Below are 21784 nucleotides of genomic sequence, written 5' to 3' on the forward strand. Positions count from 1 at the left end.
GGTCTTCCAAATGGACATGGACCCCAAGCATACTTCCAAAGTTGTGGCTTAAGGACAACAAAGTCAAGGCGTTGGAGTGGCCATCACAAAGCCCTGACCTCAATCCTAGAAAATTTGTGGGCAGAACTGAAAAAGCGTTTGCGAGCAAGGAGGCCTACAAACCTGACTCAGTTACACCAGCTCTGTCAGGAGGAATGGTCCAAAATTCACCCAACTTATTGTGGGAATCTTGTGGAAGGCTACTCGAAACATTAGACCCAAGTTAAACAATTTAAAGGCAATGCTACCAAATACTAATTGAGTGGATGTAAACTTCTGACCCACTGGGAATGCGATGAACAAAATAAAAGCTTATATAAATCATTCTCTCTCCTATTATTCTGACATTTCACATTCTTAAAATAAAGTGGTGATCCTAACTGACCTAAGACAGGGAATTTTTACTAGGATTAAATGTCAGAAATTGTGAAAAATAGAGTTTAAATGTATTTGGCTAAGGTGTATGTAAACTTCTGACTTCAATTGTAGATGGAATGATGATGTCACCCCGAAGGGTGTACTACCACCATATATAATTGTAGCTTTATTACTATGCTTATCAATTAGACTCATATTTATGCATTTAATGTTTCTGCTTAATAATCAGTTAAGATTTTTTGAAAGGCCAAGTTTAGAAATCTGCCCACATATGCTATTAGATTATCAGACATGGAAACTGTTGTATTCATAATGCCTAAACAGCTGGCTGTGCATTAACACACCAGGGGTTGGATTTGTTGTGCCTTTCAAAGATCGGAGAGACAGTACTGTTGGTCATACTGTACTCTCATATCGGCCTATTTCGTTATTATTACCGGATTTAGCGTTTGATATTCTCCTTCTCCCTGTCATGAAACCGCCGAACCCCTAATTGATGTGACACTGACAACAAGGGCACACATAATTGTGACAGTAATAAAAATCATCCACAGTTAAGTCACTTCATACTGTAAGAGCGTGTTGATGTGGCCAATGCGTTATCTCTGTCATAGCCATGATGAAACATATCGCACTATTTTTCCATCCTCTCTCAACAATGTTGAGAGTCCTAACAATAATCGACCCTTTTCCCAGAACTCTGTCGTGCTCAGAAATTCAAGTAGCCCAGTGTGTGTCCATGCAGTATCCACTTGGAGTACAGTATATGTAGTCTTTGCCCACTTGTGCCGATCTCACTCAGTCACTCACGCTTTCCATCCTTGATACATTTTATGCCAGATGTGCTCGCATTCTCTGAATTGAAAACCACCTTAATTGCTCTAACTTAATTGGATATGAAAGTGGTGTTGTTTTTTTGGTTGTACTGTTTGGCATGAATTGTTTTCCCCGTCTCCGAAGCGCATTGGCCCGGAGGTTGGCAAACCAATCCAGACAGAATTTGATAAGGGCTCCGCCGTGTAGCCTACCATTAGGAATGAAAATAGATTTTCATTTAAGCAGTGAGTTTTATCTTCAAAATGGTTGTAATCCAATTCCATGTGATTTTCCTCTGGTATTTTTTCATGGATGTATCTCATTAACTCTAACAGAAACATAAGTATTCTTGAGGCGAGATGGGGATGATGTCTCAAGCAATACCTTCAAACATTTGACACCGGGCTGCAGAACTGATTAATAACCTTTTAACTGGTGTCAACATCTATTGTGAAACCTGCTCTGCTATCAAGGCTATTGTTTTTCTTGTTGCGCTCAATATTACATTTGTTATAGTACTCTTTATGGCATAGTCTGGCTGTTTCATGTAAAGCATTGAGTGGAAGAATGTGTGTTATTTGGATATGAGATGATTTAATACTGCTGTTTTACAATCTAAAAAAGAAACAGGAAAAAAGGGTGACATATTTCTGTGACTGAGGCAAAGGCTCTTCTTTCATCTTCTCTTTGTCCCATTATATCGCTGCAGTGGTAAGCAATCATTGGCAGAAAAACACATAGCTTTATCATAGCAATGACTTGGTTATTTGGTTATTATCACCATGGGGTGAAGTTCAGGCATACTCTGAGTCGATCCAAACAATCTAGTCTGTTCAGTTAATTTCGCTGATATTTTCCAGAATGTTTTTGAAGCTGACTTAAATACCAGAAAATGGTTTCTATACCATCATTTTCCCGCTACAATAGCATGGCTAAAGTGAGGGTGAAGGAGCTGTCAAACAGAGAGAAGGGATGGTAGCTGTAGGTGTTTAAGTGTTGAAGCCAGCGGCGTGGCCAGTAGGTGACAACGTGAGAGACAAGGACAGTTTGTCCCGCTCCTTTGGGACACATGTTCTGTAGTCATCCGTCTCCTTCCAACCTGATAGCGAGAGGGAGAGATTTGGAGAGGCACACGGGAGCCGGGGGGTTCACTGTCAAGCACAACAGACAGTCCCAAAGAACCTGCCCCCCTCGCTTTTATAGCTCCCCCATACACTGACAGAGATCTGGGTTTAAGCCCCAGAGACTCCTTTCTGCTACGTACATCCAACTTTCTGTTCCTAGATGTGTTTTAGTGGATGTTAGACATGCTCTCTAAAGTGGTTTCGTCCATCCACAACATGTTAGGGATCACACCGATTACAGATGATGTTTTACGAGCAAAGCAGATTAGTTTCAGGAATAAAGATAGCTACAGTATGGGACCACCAAACACTCCAGCACAGTCTTTCCAACTGAAATACATTTTACATTTTACATTTTAGTCATTTAGCAGACGCTCTTATCCAGATCGACTTACATACATTGTGCATACATTTTATTACATTTTTTTTTACATACTGAGACAAGGATATCCCTACCGGCCAAACCCTCCCTAACCCGGACGACGCTATGCCAATTGTGCGTCGCCCCACGGACCTCCCGGTTGCGGCCGGCTGCGACAGAGCCTGGGCCCGAACCCAGCCCAGCCTGGGCGCGAACCCAGAGACTCTGGTGGCGCATCTAGCACTGCAATGCAGTGCCCTAGACCACTGCGCCACCCGGGAGGCTATAGGCTAAATAGTCAGTTCGCTCTATTTGTAAAGGTTATCACAACCTGTTCTCTGATGGGGGGGTTGGTAGTGTGGTAGTGATGGTAGTCTGTCTTAGGTGGTGGTCTGCGGAAGATTGTTCTTGCCCCAGGGTGGTGAGTTAGTGAAATACAGAATAGTGGTCCCTCTAGTGACACAGATGCCAGTTTGTTGTTGTTTTCTCCCTTGATAGAAACTAGGCCATTCAATTGACCCTGAGGAATAATGGCTTGAGTGCTGGTTGAAGATGGGCTTTTCCCAGGCATAAAAGTCTGTGCCAGGCATCCCATTGTATCAGTCTCCGTAAAGAACTTCTGTTCGATCTGAGGATGGATGAGATGGGAGTCGTCATATCTTCCATTCCTTTCACTGCTGTTGGTTATCATTCAGCTGTTGATATAAAAGGACTACATTATTGTATGAATGAAGTACTAGGTTCAGCATTGTATAGGGATATAATTATCCTTTGACATCATATTTGCCCTGCAGGTTGGAGTGCAGGGGTCAGGAGATAAAGGACTTGCATCAAGAAATGACGTACATTTTAGAAATTGTGCAATGGTCTCAGTCTACTGTAGGAAGGGCATTTCACTAAGTGCTAGGAGACAGTAAAAGGAAGGATTATGCTTTACTTGGGGTTTTATGTGTTTTGCATTAAAAAGAGGATTATGGCGTTTGTATATCTCAAAAGCAAAATAATACAATACATCAGAGGCAACATGATCAATGTAGAGATATTTTGATTTTTTTTCACTTTTATGATTGGTACATAGTTTTGTATTCGTTCACCTTTGACATTTACATATACCCCTATTTGTAAACAGTTTAGAAAATAACATGTTGTGTACTAGGATATCATATTATTTTCTTTGTATTCTAATGAGTAGCCAAACCCAATGTTTTACAGTAGTTAATGGCTTTGAAGTTTTTGAAAATATTAAAAGACCACAGATAGTGAATTTATACTTTTAATATCTTGTGGGGACCATGGGGGTATGAAACATAATTAGAAATTAAATTCTAAAGGCATTTACAAGAAACCCAATTTAATCAGGACATTAGTGTGTGTGTAGAACCAGTGCACAAAGATAGTATACGGTAATGGAAATTTGAATGTATTTAAATATGAATAGGGTATTGGTCTTTGTCTTTTTATGTTGTGGTATGGCTCAATCTGGAAGACATCCTCATGAAGTGGTGAAGTGTATATATCATGTGTGATGGGAAAACCAATCCCTGTCGAGTGGACCACCATCTGGTCAAGTGAAGTAATCATTATGGTCAAACATTATGATCAAAGGAAGTATATAGTTCTGCTGGAAGAGACTCACTTTTGCACTATGCCCTTTCAATTGTTGTATTTCACGGTCAGAACTACCACAAACGTACACCCTATTAATTGACCTTTGTTTCTAACCTGTCACCTAGGAGCTACAGAGGAACCAGAGGTGATCCCGGACCCAGCCAAGCAGACAGACAGGGTGGTGAAGATTGCTGGCATCAGTGCTGGGGTGCTGGTTTTCATCCTACTGGTGCTGGTGGCCATCCTTCTGGTCAAGAAGAGGTGAGTGGAGTGTCGTAAATAGTAGACACTGTGTTACTGGCTCTATGCTAGCATAGCATACCTACACACCATGAGACCGCTCTACTCCATCCCATGCCATCAACATAACCATGACTCTCAGCAGAGGCTGGGCTGGACTATTAGACAGCCTACCCAATGAGGGAGGAAGGGGGGGGGTGAGGAAAGGGGGGGTGAGAGGAGGGAGGAAAGGGGGGGTGAAAGGAGGGAGGAGAAGGGGGGTGAGAGGAGGGAGGAGTGGGGGGTGAGAGGAGGGAGGAGTGGGGGGTGAGAGGAGGGAGGAGAGCGTGGGGTGAGAAGAGGGAGGAGAGCGGGGGGTGGCAGGAGAGGGGGAGACGAGACTACAGTATTGTATGTTATTGTTTATGCAGTGTCAAGACCATGTTATGACAAACTCTGGTAAAACAGCCTTACATAGTCAGCGTTACCAGAGTTTGTCATAACATGGTTTGGTAGAGAGTTGGATTGAGTTTCAAGGGTAGGCAGGCAGGGTACTGGACATGACTTAGATGAGGAGGACCCATAAGGCTTATCCCTCAGAGTAGCACAGTGAACTTTGGAGCTTACAGATTTCCCCAGGTTTTCTTGAAATGTTCAGAGAATTTCAACTTTATATCTGAAGTGGCTGGTCTGAAAAGCTGTGTAACATACCCAGGACTATTTGGCTTTGCTGAGTTTTGGAGGTGATTTGAACTCACACAAGTGCATACCAGTGGTGAACAATACTAATAGACTTTTCTTTGCTGAGAGGTGGAACATTTCTTTGAAGTCTTTGGGGTGTCTTAGTTTAATAGGTATTCCGATGTGTTTTACTGTGGTTTTTCACTGCAGCTTATTAAGATTTCTGCTTTTATGCTGTTTTTCCACAAAAAAAGTGGGCAGCTTTTTGTTGAGGGTTGCATTCAGGATACATACTGTAACAACAATATTGAGCTGTGCTCAGTTTGTGCTAGCCTCAAGTTTTATTCATTTTGTCACTCGCTTACCTTCTCATCCCACTCAGTAATGCTTGGAGCTGCTTCATTCAAGACTCATTCAGAATTTTGTTTACTGCTTGGTAATTACAGTATAGCTATACGTATCTTTCCTGGCTTTTATTTTGTAGGATTTGACTGTGTTGACCATCTACATGCATCAAAGTCAATAATTGTCTAACTAACAGCCCCCAGTAGAGAGTGGATTGAGCATATATTAATTCCTGTGCTATCCATTATTAACTGTTAGTGGAATTAAGTCCAAGCTCAACATACTTTTACTCTACTATACTTTTCTGTTAGTATTCATTAACATTTTCCTACTTGGACAAGTTATGGGGGAATGGACTGTATTCTGGAAGGTTATGGGCTAATATATAATCCGAAACCTCTGATGTTGTCTAAATGCTACTTTTCTTTTTAGTCATGGAGGCTTTACTACGAAGAATTGGTCAGTCAGGTGTGTACACACACACACACACTCTCGCTCTCTCCCTCTCTCTCTCTCTCGTGTTTTACTAACCTTGTAGGGGCACACAATTGATTCCCATTCAAAATGCTATTTTCCCTAACCTTAGCTCCCAAATATCAACTTAACCCTAAACCAAACTTAACTCCTAAACTTAACCCTAAACCCTAAATCTAACCCTAATACTAATTAGAATCCTAAACCCCTTAGAAATAGCCTTTTTCCTTGTGGGGTCCGTCAACATGTCCCCAGTTGCGTCATTTTTTTTGTTTGTTTACTATTACTATTCATGTGAGTACTTCTGCTCCCCACAAGTATAGTTAAACATGTCCACACACACACACACACACACACACACACACACACACACACACACACACACACACACACACACACACACACACACACTCAGTTGGGGTCATGCAGAGGAGGCAGGTTGTAGAGATCAGGGTGTTTGGGGCCTTGAGAGAGCAAATTGTGTCACGCTGTAATTACTTTGTGAATCTCCTATCGATTTTGTTCAGTTTTTCAGATAAGGTTTTATAATGAATGCTGGCAAACTGAACTGTCTCCAGCATCTGTGATGAATACTTTAGAAAGAAATTGAGATTGTTTTAAAGGGAAAAAATAAATAATTTATCCTCAGTCGGAGCACACCTCTACATGCTGATCAAGTTTAGCAGGAAAGATGTGTGGAGAGGAGCCCTTACTCTGCGCACCTTTTCTCTCTTTGTATGACACATGGCACCATCGTGTGGCCATTTAGCAGAATGACAGTTTGAAATCGCCCTATAGAACTATTACCATGTACTGTAAGTAACAAAATACATCTTTGTTGTCTCACATATTTAACAAATATTCTGACACCCACATACAATGCATGGGTCATTGATGAAAGCTTTTTCAACCAATGTGTTTTCAGGTTAGATTTACACAAAAGTGATCTACACATTATCTAATGATCCAGGTTAAACAAACACATCCCAATGAACTTGAATGACATTAGTGCCTATCATCTGTGGGGTTCAGGAGAAGTGAATTTGAATGAGACTGATGAATGAGCGGTGCTTATACACCTGTTCCTGATAGAGATATCTGTAACGTTGTGGTTCTGTTCACAGTGTTGGACAGTCAAGCGGTGCCTGTGACTACTGATGAGTGAGGCTTTCAAATGAATCTTAATTGGCAGAGCAGCCTCTGTGTCTCTGTAGATGTTCTGCCAATTAAGGAATCATTCCTAATGACCACTGCTCATTTACAGCCGTCTCCCTCCTAATTTCCCCTGCCATCCCCCTTCCATACCCGATCCATAACCTTTCAACTTCAGAGAAAGCTCATTCTGCCACAGGTCATTCCTTAGCTCCATTCTTTCCCCCCCTTTCCCTTCCCTCACACTTTTTTCCCTCCATTTTCTTCACTGGGGATTGTTGATTTAGTGGAGCTGGTACAGGCTTCCTTTGTGAAGATAAAAGGAAAAGATCAGGTTATTAAGTGAGTCTTTTCTCTCTGGTCGTGAGTGACAGATGTGTGGTTTGAGTAATAATAACTAAGTTTCCCTTTCTCTGATATTGAAAGAAAGTTACTTTTCGTCAATGTTCTTCTGGATCAAATCTAAAGGAGTGGCTTTTGAATTATAGTTAATTAAGTATTCTACAGTAAGTCTGGCAGATTCAAACCCCTTTGTTCAGTATTACAAACAATTGGTTTGTGTTGGTTTGGTGCTGGTGTACTATTGTAGTTGCATAGTAGTTCATGTTTTGTAATAGAATCTATTCCCTGTGGTTTAGAATATTTTTCAGAGAGGTGGGAGGGGGTTCATTTCATTGAATGCTTTTCATATAAGACATTGGCGTTAATTGCAGCGCCTACTTTTGAGTTTTTGGATCGCTTCCTGGTTTGTAATTTCAGCCTGAAAAAGGACTGGTGTTTGGAGCGATGGGGCACCTTGGGTGCTAATGAGCCATAAACTCCTAATCCCATTGGAATGGATTAAAAGTACTGATGGTAATTGAATTCTGAAATATGACCAATGTCCCTTTGTCCCCAATGTAAAGAGAAAGCTTGTGAAAATCAATAAAAAATGGAGATTTGTTTTGGAACTAGTTAGCTTAACGTGTTGTGGGTGTCTTGAGTGTAGTTAATGTTGTTGGTGCTATAGTCACCCTGGTGTAGTAATCAACTAGACATCCTCTATCGGTTTATTCTAGAGATAATTAGAGGTCTATTTCTCTCTCTCACACACACTGACCCTGTGTGTCTGAATCTCTCTTCCTCTTGTTAGTTGCACCGAGTTTCTTTTCTTCCAAAATCAGGTGACCAAGTAGAGTAGAACTCAATGATACACAAAGCAATACAAGTTAATGAAGTGGATATTGGAATCTCGTAGTTGCTTTGCACGGAAACAACGGAGGTTGAAGCCAAAACATACACGCAGTGGCCACATTTGTATGCTTCTTTTATTTTTATTTTACTTGCACATTATCTTCAATTACACTTTTATTTTCATCTTCATTTAGGAAAGTTGTGAGTTGATATCTGATGATTACATTACAAACACTAGTTACTGAGGAGATCAATACTTATGGGCAAGACACAACTCATTGATCTAATACAATAATGAATATGTGGTTCCCTTATTGAACAGAACCTATAAAAGATACTGCATCTTTAAAATGGTGGTCCATGACATTGCTTGTTTTCCAGGTAGCAAGAAGCTTGTTCTTTAGTTTGGCGCAATTTGTTTTGCAGCTGTGTTTCTCCACAATGCTTATCAAGACTTATCTTTTCATATGTATCACTGTTGCCTAAATCTGGTGACAATAGTTTTGTGAGTCCAGTCTTCAAACTGTCTGACTGTCCATGTGAATGAGACAGTATTTAATGCATGACATTAATGATTCTGCCCAATTCCAAATTCAACCAGAACAAAAAGATGAACTATTTGCGTATTTGTAATGAAAATAATTTTCTCAATTTGAATTAATGCATGTAAAAATGAAATTCTAACATTATGAAGTTAATTGATAGAGATTTAATTTTGTTGTCTTGCACTTTTTTCTGCTTTTGTTGATCCGACTGATTCACACTTTGCATTCACCAATATTTCTTCATCCTGCTGTCTCTGATTTGCGTGCCAGGAGGAGCTACTATTCTTACTCATATTACCTGTAAGTAAACAGACAAACAACAACAAAACAGAAAAAAAGAAAAATACAATGAGTGCACTTGTCCTTGGTTAGTTATGTAGTGTTTTAAAGATGCAGTATCCTTTTTTCAAGTGAAAACCCATATCGCTCAGAACCAATTGCCATTGACCAGCTCAAACATGCTTCGAAACACTCTCCAAACCAAAGTCATGATGACCAAAAGCGGTGTTATTTGAAAAAAGAATGCTGCACTTTGTGTCCTGTATTCAATCTGCGTGCATGTGGTTGTATGTATGTCAGTAACTCATGTATTTCATTACTCTTCATGTCCTGGACCTCCTTTGTCCATTGAAAGGATACGGGGTAAACTGTGTGCCTCTACAAGTGCACACTGTTTGTGTTGTATGTCTTTTATATTTCATAAGCCCTTTCCAATTGGTTGCTCTGAATGTTGGTTGCAGAAGGTTCCCTCTTTGGTTTGGTGTAGGTTCTTCTGCTGTGATGCTGCTGTAGACAGTAGACAGTCATCTCCACACTGTGGTGCTTACCACTTGCTAAGGGCTGAAAAATAAAACTCCCCAATCTGTTGTCCTGACAAGTCTGCCGATGCTCTCCCATTCGACATGCTTGCCATTTCACCCTCGCCTCTGTGAGTGGTTTTTTTATGCTACACCGGCCTCGCATTTACCTCCCCACTCCTCTCATTTTTGTATTTCTCACAATCATGTTTCATTTCATACCTAGAATTGACACTCAACCTCAAGTGAATTCAAGTGAATGAGTCTTGTCAGAATTTCAGAGATTATTCCCCCAGACTGAGAATACTTTTCTCTCTCTCTCTCCCATGAAAATGAAAGACTGTATCAGCTGCACAGTGAACATCTTATGCTGGCTTCGGATAGTCCCTTCAAGCAATGTTAGGATATCAGATTTCTTAGCCCCCCCTGGGGGACATTTAGCCAATTATATCCTGTTAAATTGGAATAATTGAACAGCTGAAAGTTACCAATAATGAACCTTAAAATGGTCAATGGTCAATGTTTTTACCAACGGGAAAGAGAGGTATCCCACAGTTTGCCACTATCAAAGGTCCTTAAAAGGTACAACATGGGAACTGGATCATTTTCTCACACCTCTTGATAAAATTGAGCCTGCTGTGCATACCTATTTTGGACCCACTTCAAATGTATGATGGGCAGAAATGAGTATATTCTGCCTATAATTGTCATTTTACTAGAACTGTATGAAATTATACAATTTGACATCTTTCTCCTGCTGTCCACCCATCTGTCTCTTCTCTAGTACAAAGAGACCTCCTTTCAATTTCACTAGAGCGGCTCCTTAATAACCTCATCTCAATGCTTTCATCTAACTGCGAACTGCAATCAGAGGATAATTTGTACTGCAGCACCTTTCTTTAGGGTGCTCGCAAAGTGGAATTAGGAACTAGGAATAGAATAGAGTGGGTATGTGTTTTCATCGCAGTGCTTCTTTTTACAATACAAATGTAGAGAAACCGGCACAGTCGTAATTGCCCTTGAAATAAAAGCCTCCCAGTCTTGCAGGTGTTCAATCAGTTTTTCTCAACCAGGGGCCAATGAGGGAGTGCGCACACAATCAGTTAAATCGGTCAAACCATTTGGTATATCAATCCCGTTAATCTATAAACCCTATCTACTCCTGTCCAGAGGAAATGATAATGAGACAATCAACCAGACAGTGAGTCCCCAGTTTTCAGAATGTCTTGTCAGAGCCCAGATTGGGGATGAGATGCGGCTACCTCTCACCTTAGCATGAAGCATATGCCTTTCCCCCTCGAAGCAGAAGTTACTACTGCATGATTTCAATGCTTGAAATTGGACCCTTTTGGATTTCCCCTATATTTCTGCTACAGTATGTACCTAATGATACTTGACCCTAAGAACACAGTATTTGTGGGGTTTGCACATTATTGGATGAAAACACAATTTTAAAAAGGCCATATGTGGAAGCCAAACCAATGGTCTGTTGTCATGGTGATACGATTTTCTCTTTCATTTATTTCCCTTTAGTCTTACCTGCTGTGTGTAAATAATTGAAAACAAGGTATTTTTGTGATATTTAAACCTGCTTGTTTGATCCTTCAGGAAACTGGCCAAGAAGCGCAAAGATGCCATTGGGAATACTCGTCAGGAAATGACTCACATGGTGAATGCCATGGACCGCAGTTATGCTGATCAGAGCACGCTCCACACTGAGGATCCCATGGCCGTCACATTCATGGACTCCCACAACTTCAGCAACAGATGTAAGTATAATAGTCCCTCCGCAGATCCCTGGGGAACACCTCCCTCCAAAGACACATGATTCATGTGAGAAAGCCTACCGACAGTGAGAAAAGAAGAGGCTGATGGGAGAGGAGCAATAGGATGAGGGGCTCATTGTAATGGCTGGAATGGAGTCAATGGAACGGTACCAAACACATGGAAACGTGTTTGACTCTGTTCCATTGATTCCATTACAATGAGCCTGCCCCCTTATAGCTCCTCCCACCAGCCTTCTGACAGTTAGATAACCCCTCTGCCTTACAATGGAAAAGGCCTTAGCACAGAGAAGTGTCCTATAAGTCAGGCTCTGAAGAGAGGCCTTAAGTTAAACCTTACATGTTTTTACTTTAAAATGCATAAAAGGAAATTCCCAACATTTGAATAAATGCCATTAATGATTTGAACCGTTGTCGCAGGATATTTTGGTAGAATGACTTCTATTCTTATGCTCTGTTCATCTTGACCCTGGTATTTTATCATTCTGTAGTGTGCTGCAGCTTACTCAAGCCTTCTGGAATGTTCCTCATAAGATTTTTTTCCCTACAGTGCCTAATGATCCACTAGTGCCAACGGCAGTGCTAGGTGAGGCCCTGGTGCTATGTCATCTGCCCTGCCATGGCTTGTGTTCCTCATGCATATGTCGTTGTCACAGTCCTGTAGCCGCCCATTGTAAACCTGTAGCCGTTCCATTGTAAACCTGTAGCCATTCCATTGTAAACCTGTAGCCGTTCCATTGTAAACTATTGTCTCTGTGTTAGGTCTGAGTAGTCAGTCACATACAATTCATGGTAGCCTTGAGAATGTATCACTGTCAGAATGACTGGCCTCCATATTCACTTATCCAGTAAAGGGGATAAAATAGGAATTGTTTCCAGATTGTAGATTTCCCCTGGCTGCCAGTATAAAGCACTTGGCCCTCAGCCATGGTAGAGTGGAGACGTGGCAGTCCTCCAGTGAACAGATGAGCAACACTTCAGGGTTTAGGACCCACCCATGAGCCGTTGAATTGAAGCTAAACCCCAATCAGAGACTCACACTTCTGAATGCATTACAACTGTCTACAAGCTCCAAATCCAGCTCAGGGCATTGGTGTAGAGATGAAGAGGGAAAACAAATTCAAACTCAAGTGAAGATTGATATATGACAGATACATTCACCTGAGCCCCAACCTGAAGATTAACCTCCTACATAACACTGTTATAGAATGAAACCAGTCATCCTGTTATTGTGTGTAAGTCCTTAGAGTCAGACTTTGTGAGCTGGTGCCATTTTACCACATCCTCAGCCTCTCTGGGACTTGTCACTGTCTGTGGAGAGTCAAAAAACACATCTGACAGTTTCTATGTAATGGAGTTCCTATGTAATGGAGTTCCTTCCTGATGCCATGAGTGTTCACTCATGGCATCAGGAAGGAAAGTGTTAGACACGGTGACACTAGATACGGTGTAGTCCACACTGACAGAACAAGCAAGCAACTGCTGAGGGTCTTTACGGCTTACTGAAAACCTGAGTTTGATGGGGAATTAAAATTCCCCCTCAGGCCAGTGTGCTTGCTGTGAAAATATCTTATTTTAGCTCTGTGTTGACGCTGGGCTTGGTAATAGGAAGTGAAGGGTGCAGTTCAAGCCGTGACTCAATCTATCATGTTAGGGCAGAATTAAGAGGTACAAATTTGCTAATGAGTAAAAATGTCAGCTTAGATAGTCTCTACACTAGAGTGCAGCAGTTCTCACGAGCTTAGATCCCGCCCACTGCAGAAGTGTCTGTGTGTCTCGCCATAGCTCTCTAGAAAGTCATTTACAAATGTGTAAGAAAGTCAGTGTTGGGTGTTGGTCATGTATTATAGTCGAATCTGTCGTCGTTGTTTGGTGATCACCTCCACCACCCTAACGTTCCAGTCATGTCACGTCACTATATATAATATAACACACACACACACACACACACAGTTGAAGTCGAAAGTTTACATACACCTTACCCAAATACATTTAAACAAAGTTTTTCACAATTCCTGACATTTAATCCTAGTAAAAATTCCCTGACTTAGGTCAGTTCGGATCACCACTTTATTTTAAGAATGTGAAATGTCAGAATAATAGTAGAGAGAATTATTTATTTCAGCTTTCATCAAATTCCCACTGGGTCAGAAGTTTACATACACTCAATTAGTATTTGGTAGCATTGCCTTTCAATTGTTTAACTTGGGTCAAATGTGTCGGGTAGCCTTCCACAAGCTTCCCACAATAAGTTGGGTGAATTTTGGCTCATTCCTCCTGTCAGAGCTGGTGTAACTGAGTCAGGTTTGTAGGCCTCCTTGCTCGCACATGCTTTTTCAGTTCTGCCCACAAATGTTCTATGGGATTGAGGTCAGGGCTTTGTGATGGCCACTTCAATACCTTGACTTTGTTGTCCTTAAGCCATTTTGCCACAGCTTTGGAAGCATGCTTGGGGTCATTGTCCATTTGGAAGACCCATTTGCGACCAAGCTTTAACTTCCTGACTGATGTCTTGAGATGTTGCTTCAATATATCCACATCATTTTCCTGCCTCATGATGCCATCTATTTTGTGAAGTGCACCAGTCTCTCCTTCAGCAAAGCACCCCCACAACATGATGCTGCCACCCCCGTGCTTCACGGTTGGGATGGTGTTCTTCAGCTTGCAAGCGTCACCCTTTTTCCTCCAAACATAACAATGGTCATTATGGCCAAACAGTTCTATTTTTGTTTCATCAGACCAGAGGACATTTCTCCAGAAAGTACGATCTTTGTCCCCATGTGCAGTTGCAAACCGTAGTCTTGCTTTTCGATGGCGGTTATGGAACAGTGGCTTCTTCCTGGCCTTTTAGGTGTCGATATAGGACTCGTTTTACTGTGGATATAGATACTTTTGTACCTGTTTCCTCCAGCATCTTCACAAGGTCCTTTGCTGTTGTTCTGGGATTCATTTGCACTTTTCGCACCAAAGTACGGTCATATCTAGGAGACAGAACGCGTTTCCTTCCTGAGCGGTATGATGGCTGCACGGTCCCATGGTGTTTATACTTGCGTACTATTGTTTGTACAGATGAACGTGGTTCCTTCAGGCATTTGAAAATTGCTCCTAAGGATGAACCAGACTTGTGGAGGTCTACAATTCTTTTCTGAGGTCTTGGCTGATTTCTTTTGATTTTCCCATGATGTCAAGCAAAGAGGCACTGAGTTTGAAGGTAGGCCTTGAAATGCATCCACAGGTACACCTCCAATTGACTCAAATTATGTCAATTAGCCTATCAGAAGCTTCTAAAGCCATGACATAATTTTCTGGAATTTTTCGAAGTTGTTTAAAGGCACAATCAACTTAGTGTATGTAAACTTATGACCCACTGGAATTGTGATACAGTGAATTATAAGTGAAATAATCTGTCTGTAAACAATTGTTGGAAAAATGACTTGTGTCATGCATAAAGTAGATGTCCTAACCGACTTGCCAAAAGTATAGTTTGTTAACAAGAAATCTGTGGAGTGGTTGAAAAACGAATTTGAATGACTGCAACCTAAGTGTATGTAGACTGCCAACATCAACTGTATATATATTTATTTGTGTGTGTGTGTGTGTGTGTGTGTGTGTGTGTGTGTGTGTGTGTGTGTGTGTGTGTGTGTGTGTGTGTGTGTGTGTGTGTGTGTGTGTGTGTGTGCGCATATATATATTTGTATTATATATGTACTACAAACCCTGTGTGCTAACTGTTGACCTAGCTAAAAGCTCTTGTTTTTTTCTTTTCTTGCTGTCCTAATTGTAAAGTGCCAATTACCGGTAAGTGCATGTGACCAGTGTGTGTGGAAAGTGTCCCAAAGTGCTCAATGAAATGAAAATAAATTGATTGCCAGAAAACATATACTGGATGATTTATCCATTAAATGGATGTGTGTCCGTAATAGTAGCTAACTTCCCCTCCACTGACAGGCCCTTAAACCGTGACTTAACGTTCCCCTAAACCTACATCTGGGGGGTGGTAGTAGCTCAGGAGCTAGCCAAGCAAGAAGGATGTACAGCTCATGGCTCAGTAGGTCATGTGATTGATTGCCGCTAGATCATGTTGGGCTTTAGAGGGGTGTAGATTCTTCCTGAGGAGAACCTGGGACTCAACAGCCAACCACCTCACTTTCCCACACGCACACCCACACACACTCGCGCCACACTCACACAGATACACACACACACACACACACACACACACACACACACACACACACACACACACACACACACACACACACACACACACACTCATCTCCTGTCTCCCAGGCAGGCTGTTAAATGGCTGTGTGTCTGAGGGTTTGACATGGTTCAGATAAGACATTAAAGGGCACATATGGTGCCTGTCAGGCCTGAGAGTGTCCTACCCTCACACTGCCTCTCAGTGAAGCCCCTGTGTCTGTCCGTCTGTTTGTCTGCTAGGAAAGGCAGGCACACCACTCCTCGGCTATATCAACCTCCGTCTTTTCCACTCACCAAGCTGACTCCCCACGTCAGTGACTGCCAGTTGCCATGTGGCTTACATCCCTCACATCTTAGCTGTTTCACTGGGGAGTTGCTTTAGATACATAGTGTACTGGCAGGAGTCATGTTATTTGCCAGAAAGAAAATGCTATGTTCATTGCCATTTTTGCAAGAAAACCATGTTGTGAGAAGCACACCCAATGTGGTTATAATAAGGATTCGTCATGATTTGCACACAGGTCAGATATGTGCTCTGTGAGTGTTTGTGATGTTGAATGATAATGGTCCTTCACAAGCCTGTGATTTCACTGGACAGATGAGAACCACACTGCAGCAGCTGCTGCAGAGTCCAGTCGGCTGCTGGACGTCCCTCGGTACCACTGTGAGGGGACAGAGTCGCCCTACCAGACCGGTCAGCTGCACCCAGCCATCAGGGTGGCTGACCTGCTCCAACACATAAACCTGATGAAGACCTCCGACAGCTACGGCTTCAAGGAGGAATATGAGGTCAGACCCCACGACTCTAGTCTACAGTATACCCATGACATAACACAAGGCCCTAAGACTCTAGTCTATACTTATAACATAACATATTTACAGTGGTCCTAAATGGCAGAGTAGCTTTTAAAATTAAGTGACAGACCCTTAGGGCCACCATACAGTTTAGCTAAATGAATGTGGTCCTCAAGACAGTCTTACTCATAGTCTTGCTATTCAAACCGTCAACACACCTTTAACTTCATACAATTCTGATCTGGCTCAAATGAAACATACAACTCCATTTTTGGGAGGTTCTTAAAAATACAATTTTCCTTCAGTGAAGAACAAGCTAAAATGTAATAGGGATTATGTCACATCCTGTCGTAGTTCTGCACCGCTCGCTGTGTAGACTGGATGGGCGACCACAGCCCTGCACAGAGAGAGTTTCCTGTCAGCGGGCGGTTTGCCAGTGAGACGCTCTACACTGCTTGCAGGGGTTTAGGGACGTTCAGTTTCTTGCTCTGCAGCCTTTGAAAGTTCAAAGGCTTAGTTTAGAGTGTTGTGAAAAAAGTTACAGGCAAAGACTTCTATGGCTCAGCTCTGATAGTCATCTCCCCATAGATTTCTTCACAATTGTGCTGTTGTTCATTCAAGTGGAATTGTGTCTGTTTAAATGTGACGTCCTGTTGTAGTATTAGATAATGATCACATTGGTGAAGACCAAATGTAGAGGTTTTGAGCATCAAACCCCACACTGCATTTACTCTCCAGCCCTTTTTTTATTGGCCACATTGTTGCCAGGGAATTTGTCGCTTTTGCTACCTTGTGTGTCTATTGTTTTCTGAGACCCAACAGGCCAGACATCGAGCTTTGAAGTGATGGTTCTTCGACAGACATACAAAAGAAAAGTCAATAGAAAACTGCCTTTTGATTATATTGCAGTGCCTTACCCACCGTCTAGACAGTAGTGTTGTACGTACTTGCTAAATGTGTTTTCTGATCAGCCTCACTCACTTTGTTCCATTCTGTTTGGTATGCAGAGTTTTTTTGAAGGCCAGTCCGCTTCCTGGGACGTGGCAAAGAAAGACACTAACAGAACCAAGAACCGCTATGGAAACATCATTGCATGTAAGTCTTGTATTTAACTTCTAAAAAAGTTTCTAGGTGTTGATGACCTTTTGGCTAGTGTCCTCTTTTAGGAATGAGCTCATTAAAATGGCAAACCATAAAATCGGTATGTTATCATATCCTTGCCTGACTCCTCTTAATCTCAGGAAATTTGGAAGAATAATTTGGATTGGACTTGCTGTCAATGAAACTAGCCAGCCTATTAACCCCTGTTGTTTTACAGACGATCATTCTAGAGTGATCCTGCAACCAATGGAAGACGACCCTTCCTCTGACTACATCAACGCCAACTACATTGACGTAAGTGGCGCAGCCTCCTCCATTGGCGAACGTGTGCGACACAACCGTCCTTCTCTCGTATGTGAGGCCTTCTACGCATGTCTTTGTCAACAATATGAATACAGCTTTTATTTCCCTCCTTCAGTCAAAGTGCTTGTACTCACTGACATTGTTGTGCTTTCTTTCACTCTTGCCTATGATTTGGGCTGTAGATATGGCTGTACAGGGATGTAAGTATCACTGTAGGGGACCTCACCACACCTCATGTTTCCCACTCTCCCTCCTCGTTCACCTCTGGTTACTTCTAACAACATCTGCACGGAAACGCATGAGATGTTCTCCCATCTCCCCCCTTTTTGATTTGATCCTGCCATTCTGTTGTTCATCAGCTTCTCTCATTTCACATGTCCTCATGCCCGACGTGTACATCCCTGATCTGTGTGCTATTGTTCTCGATAGGAATGGTTGTCGTATTTACAAGATGGTGGCCGCCTGTGTTTTTCTTTTGTTGCCTCCCGTACTGTGCCTGTACCCAGCCAGATCAAATCTGATAGGGATCGTTTGGAGTGTTAGACCTATTGACTCTATAAAGGAACTTTGTAATAAGCAGCCAATTACAATAATGTAGAATTCCTACGAAGTAATCAATAGTGAAACATTCTTGGCATTAAAGTACACCGGAGTTGAGCTTCACAAAGCAATAAATGTCAATTTAATTGACAGATACTCAAAGCACAAGGAAATGTGCTCTCATTGAACGTTTCTATTAGTGAATTAATGGATACATGAGAACAGCTCTGTGCATATTAGCACATAAAGCCATTGACGTTCATGAAGATTGATCTCATGTAGTCCAAGCTGGGGTTGAGGCACGGTGTGGTATGTAGTAGTCTGCTGTTGTTGCTACACGATATAAAAGTCTTACCCAATGATATTAACATTGTGATGTTGCACTTTTCAGGGGTATCAGAGGCCAAGTCATTACATTGCAACTCAAGGTAAGAATAAGTACCCCCCCACACCTAAAGAATGATTTGATTCTCATATAGTTATCAGATTGTATTGTATTTAGTTCACATATTGTATTTATTTGTGTTGATTGATTGATTGATTGATTGATGGATGGATTTGTGTTGTCCTGTCCAGGGCCTGTCCATGAGACAGTCTATGATTTCTGGAGGATGGTCTGGCAAGAGCAGTCTGCCTGTATCGTCATGGTCACCAACCTCGTGGAAGTTGGACGGGTAGGTGATAGTGCCATATTACTGTCAGATCCAAAAGCACAGGAGGCCAATGTACTGTAGGCCCTTGATCAGTCTTCATATATTAATCTTACATACTGTATACCTGGGCATCTATTGTGTGTATTGATGTGTGTGTAGTATTTAAAGACGTCTTTTGTTTTAAATGAATTAAATACTCATGTTCTTGTAGGTGAAGTGTTACAAGTACTGGCCCGATGATGCTGAGGTCTATGGTGATTTCAAAGTGACGTTTGTGGAAGTGGAGCCCCTTGCTGAATATGTGGTCAGAACGTTCACCTTGGAGAGGGTGAGTCATTCCTTTATCCACTCCTCACGCCTAGGGGCAATCTGGGATTGGTACATCCACCACTTTGTTGTTGTTTGATTGGCCCTTAAAATCAACACATATTACAAATGTGGAATTCAGACTGAACCCAGACCAGTTGTGAACTAATAACCTGTATGTTCTCTGTCATCAGAGAGGCTTTAACGAGCTGCGCGAGGTGAAGCAGTTTCATTTCACTGGCTGGCCTGACCACGGAGTGCCCTACCACGCCACGGGCCTCCTCTCCTTCATCCGCCGGGTCAAGATTTCCAACCCCCCCAGCGCTGGGCCCATCGTGGTGCACTGCAGGTAAGCCCCTAACACGTCACTTCCTCTACGCTCTCACAGCCAGATATTCTGAGAAAACAGGTGCTTCCGATTCACTTTTCTTTGATCTCTCACATGTGAAGTGTGCACCCGGACTAGCTAGCATGCTTCAATATTATCAACCACAGCTAGCCTACTGTAGATACGATTTCACCGTGCCCCTTGGCAGGAAGTGGTTGTTGTGGATGTTGTTGAACAATGCACACGCTTGTCAATTTAGTCTTGTGCACAGTTCAAGTTTCATGTTTTATTAGTCATATGTACAGGATACACATGGTATACATCGTCCAATGAAGTGCTTACTTGCAGGTTCCTTCTGGACAATGCAACAACAATAAGAAATAATACAAGATAAGAATAGGAACATAAAGTAAATGGCTCAGTAGAATAGAATAAACATCAGTATAATACAGGGAGACACAATTTATAGTCCAATATTTACACGTGTATTGGGGGAGGGGGGGTGGGGGGGAAGTGTATGGATTGAGCGTCAATGTTGTGTGTACTGTACAATGGTTAGATATGTAGGCTGTTGAAGTGTAGTGCTGTGCAGCCATGCTCACCTTCCGATCCTCTCGCTGCCCTCTCTCCCTGGTCAGCGCCGGAGCCGGACGCACAGGCTGTTACATCGTCATCGACATCATGCTGGACATGGCGGAGAGGGAGGGCGTGGTGGACATCTACAACTGTGTGAAGGCCCTGCGCTCCAGACGCATCAACATGGTACAGACTGAGGTGACTACTAGGCCCACCCCACCGCCACACACCTCGCCAATTAACATTAACACCATTCACCATTGCTGTCCGTCTGTGCATTTCATGCTACTGTATGTATGGACTGTCTGGAGATGCAGTGCCTTCCCTTTGCTGAGTGTGTGTCTGTGGTCCGGCCACAGGAGCAGTACATCTTCATCCATGACGCCATCCTAGAGGCCTGTCTGTGTGGCGAGACGGCCATTCCTGCCTGCGAGTACAAAGCAGCTTACTACGACATGATCAGGATAGACTCACAGAGCAACTCCTCACACCTCAAAGATGAATTCCAGGTACCGGAGGCCTTCCATATTTATTGGGGCATAAAGTTCTGTTTAACTCCTCAGGCTTTCATGTCTCGTACAACAATAAAAAACGGCAATCAAAACAGGGAAATAGATCATGGCTACGTCCCAAATGGCACCCTATTCCCAAAAGAGTGGACTACCAGGGTTCTGGTCAAAAGTAGTGCACTCTAAAGGGAATATGGTGCCATTTGGGACATATCCCATGTCTCCTGACAAACAATGTTCCCTGACTTGTGGTTTCATGTTATTTGTGTTGTTTTCAGACACTGAACTCGGTGACCCCTCAGCCCCAGCCAGAGGACTGCAGCATCGCCCTGCTCCCCAGGAACCACGAGAAGAACCGCTTCATGGACATGCTGCCTCCAGACCGCTGTCTGCCCTTCCTCATCACTATCGACGGGGAGAGCAGTAACTACATCAATGCTGCCCTCATGGATGTAAGTGTCCTCTCCCCTCATGCACGCATAAACACACAGACATAGTATATAAATGCATATACACATGCATGTACAGTTGAAGTCAGAAGTTTACATACCTTAGCCAAATACATTTAAACTCAGTTTATCACAATTCTTGACATTTAATCTAATCTTAGTAAAAATTACCTGTCTTAGGTCAGTTAGGATCACCACTTTATTTTAAGAATGTGAAATGTCACAATAATAGTAGAGTGATTTATTTCAGCTTTTATTTCTTTCATCACATTCCCACTGGGTCAGAAGTTTACATACACTCAATTAGTATTTGGTAGCATTGCCTTTCAATTGTTTAACTTGGGTCAAACGTTTCGGGTAGCCTTCCACAAGCTTCCCACAATAAATTGGGTAAATTTTGGCCCATTCCTCCTGACAGAGCTGGTGTAACTGAGTCAGGTTTGTAGGCTTCCTTGCTCGCACATGCTTTTTCAGTTCTGCCCACACATTTTCTATGGGATTGAGGTCAGGGCTTTGTGATGGCCA

At 42.3% G+C, this 21784-nt stretch overlaps 1 protein-coding gene across 21 annotated transcripts in view; it reads left to right on the forward strand.

Moving 5' to 3' along the window:
* Positions 1-21784, forward strand: part of LOC129817527 (receptor-type tyrosine-protein phosphatase kappa-like) — a 183833-nt gene that overhangs the window by 154599 nt on the left and 7450 nt on the right. For 3 of the 21 annotated variants that reach the window (XM_055872875.1, XM_055872880.1, XM_055872879.1), the window contains 17 exons: positions 4452-4587; positions 6004-6039; positions 9186-9215; positions 11321-11481; positions 12047-12082; positions 15283-15294; positions 16298-16488; positions 17502-17589; positions 17813-17946; positions 18081-18098; positions 18830-18866; positions 19015-19112; positions 19303-19419; positions 19592-19746; positions 20364-20499; positions 20661-20810; positions 21089-21262. In XM_055872875.1, coding sequence (XP_055728850.1) covers positions 4452-4587; positions 6004-6039; positions 9186-9215; positions 11321-11481; positions 12047-12082; positions 15283-15294; positions 16298-16488; positions 17502-17589; positions 17813-17946; positions 18081-18098; positions 18830-18866; positions 19015-19112; positions 19303-19419; positions 19592-19746; positions 20364-20499; positions 20661-20810; positions 21089-21262 — 1709 coding nt within the window. The remainder of the gene's footprint in view (positions 1-4451; positions 4588-6003; positions 6040-9185; positions 9216-11320; positions 11482-12046; positions 12083-15282; positions 15295-16297; positions 16489-17501; positions 17590-17812; positions 17947-18080; positions 18099-18829; positions 18867-19014; positions 19113-19302; positions 19420-19591; positions 19747-20363; positions 20500-20660; positions 20811-21088; positions 21263-21784) is intronic. The other 18 variants (XM_055872885.1, XM_055872887.1, XM_055872888.1 and 15 more) reach the window with 16 other exon arrangements.

The sequence above is a fragment of the Salvelinus fontinalis genome, chromosome 20, assembly GCF_029448725.1.
Source record: "Salvelinus fontinalis isolate EN_2023a chromosome 20, ASM2944872v1, whole genome shotgun sequence".
Taxonomy (NCBI): Eukaryota; Metazoa; Chordata; class Actinopteri; order Salmoniformes; family Salmonidae; genus Salvelinus; species Salvelinus fontinalis.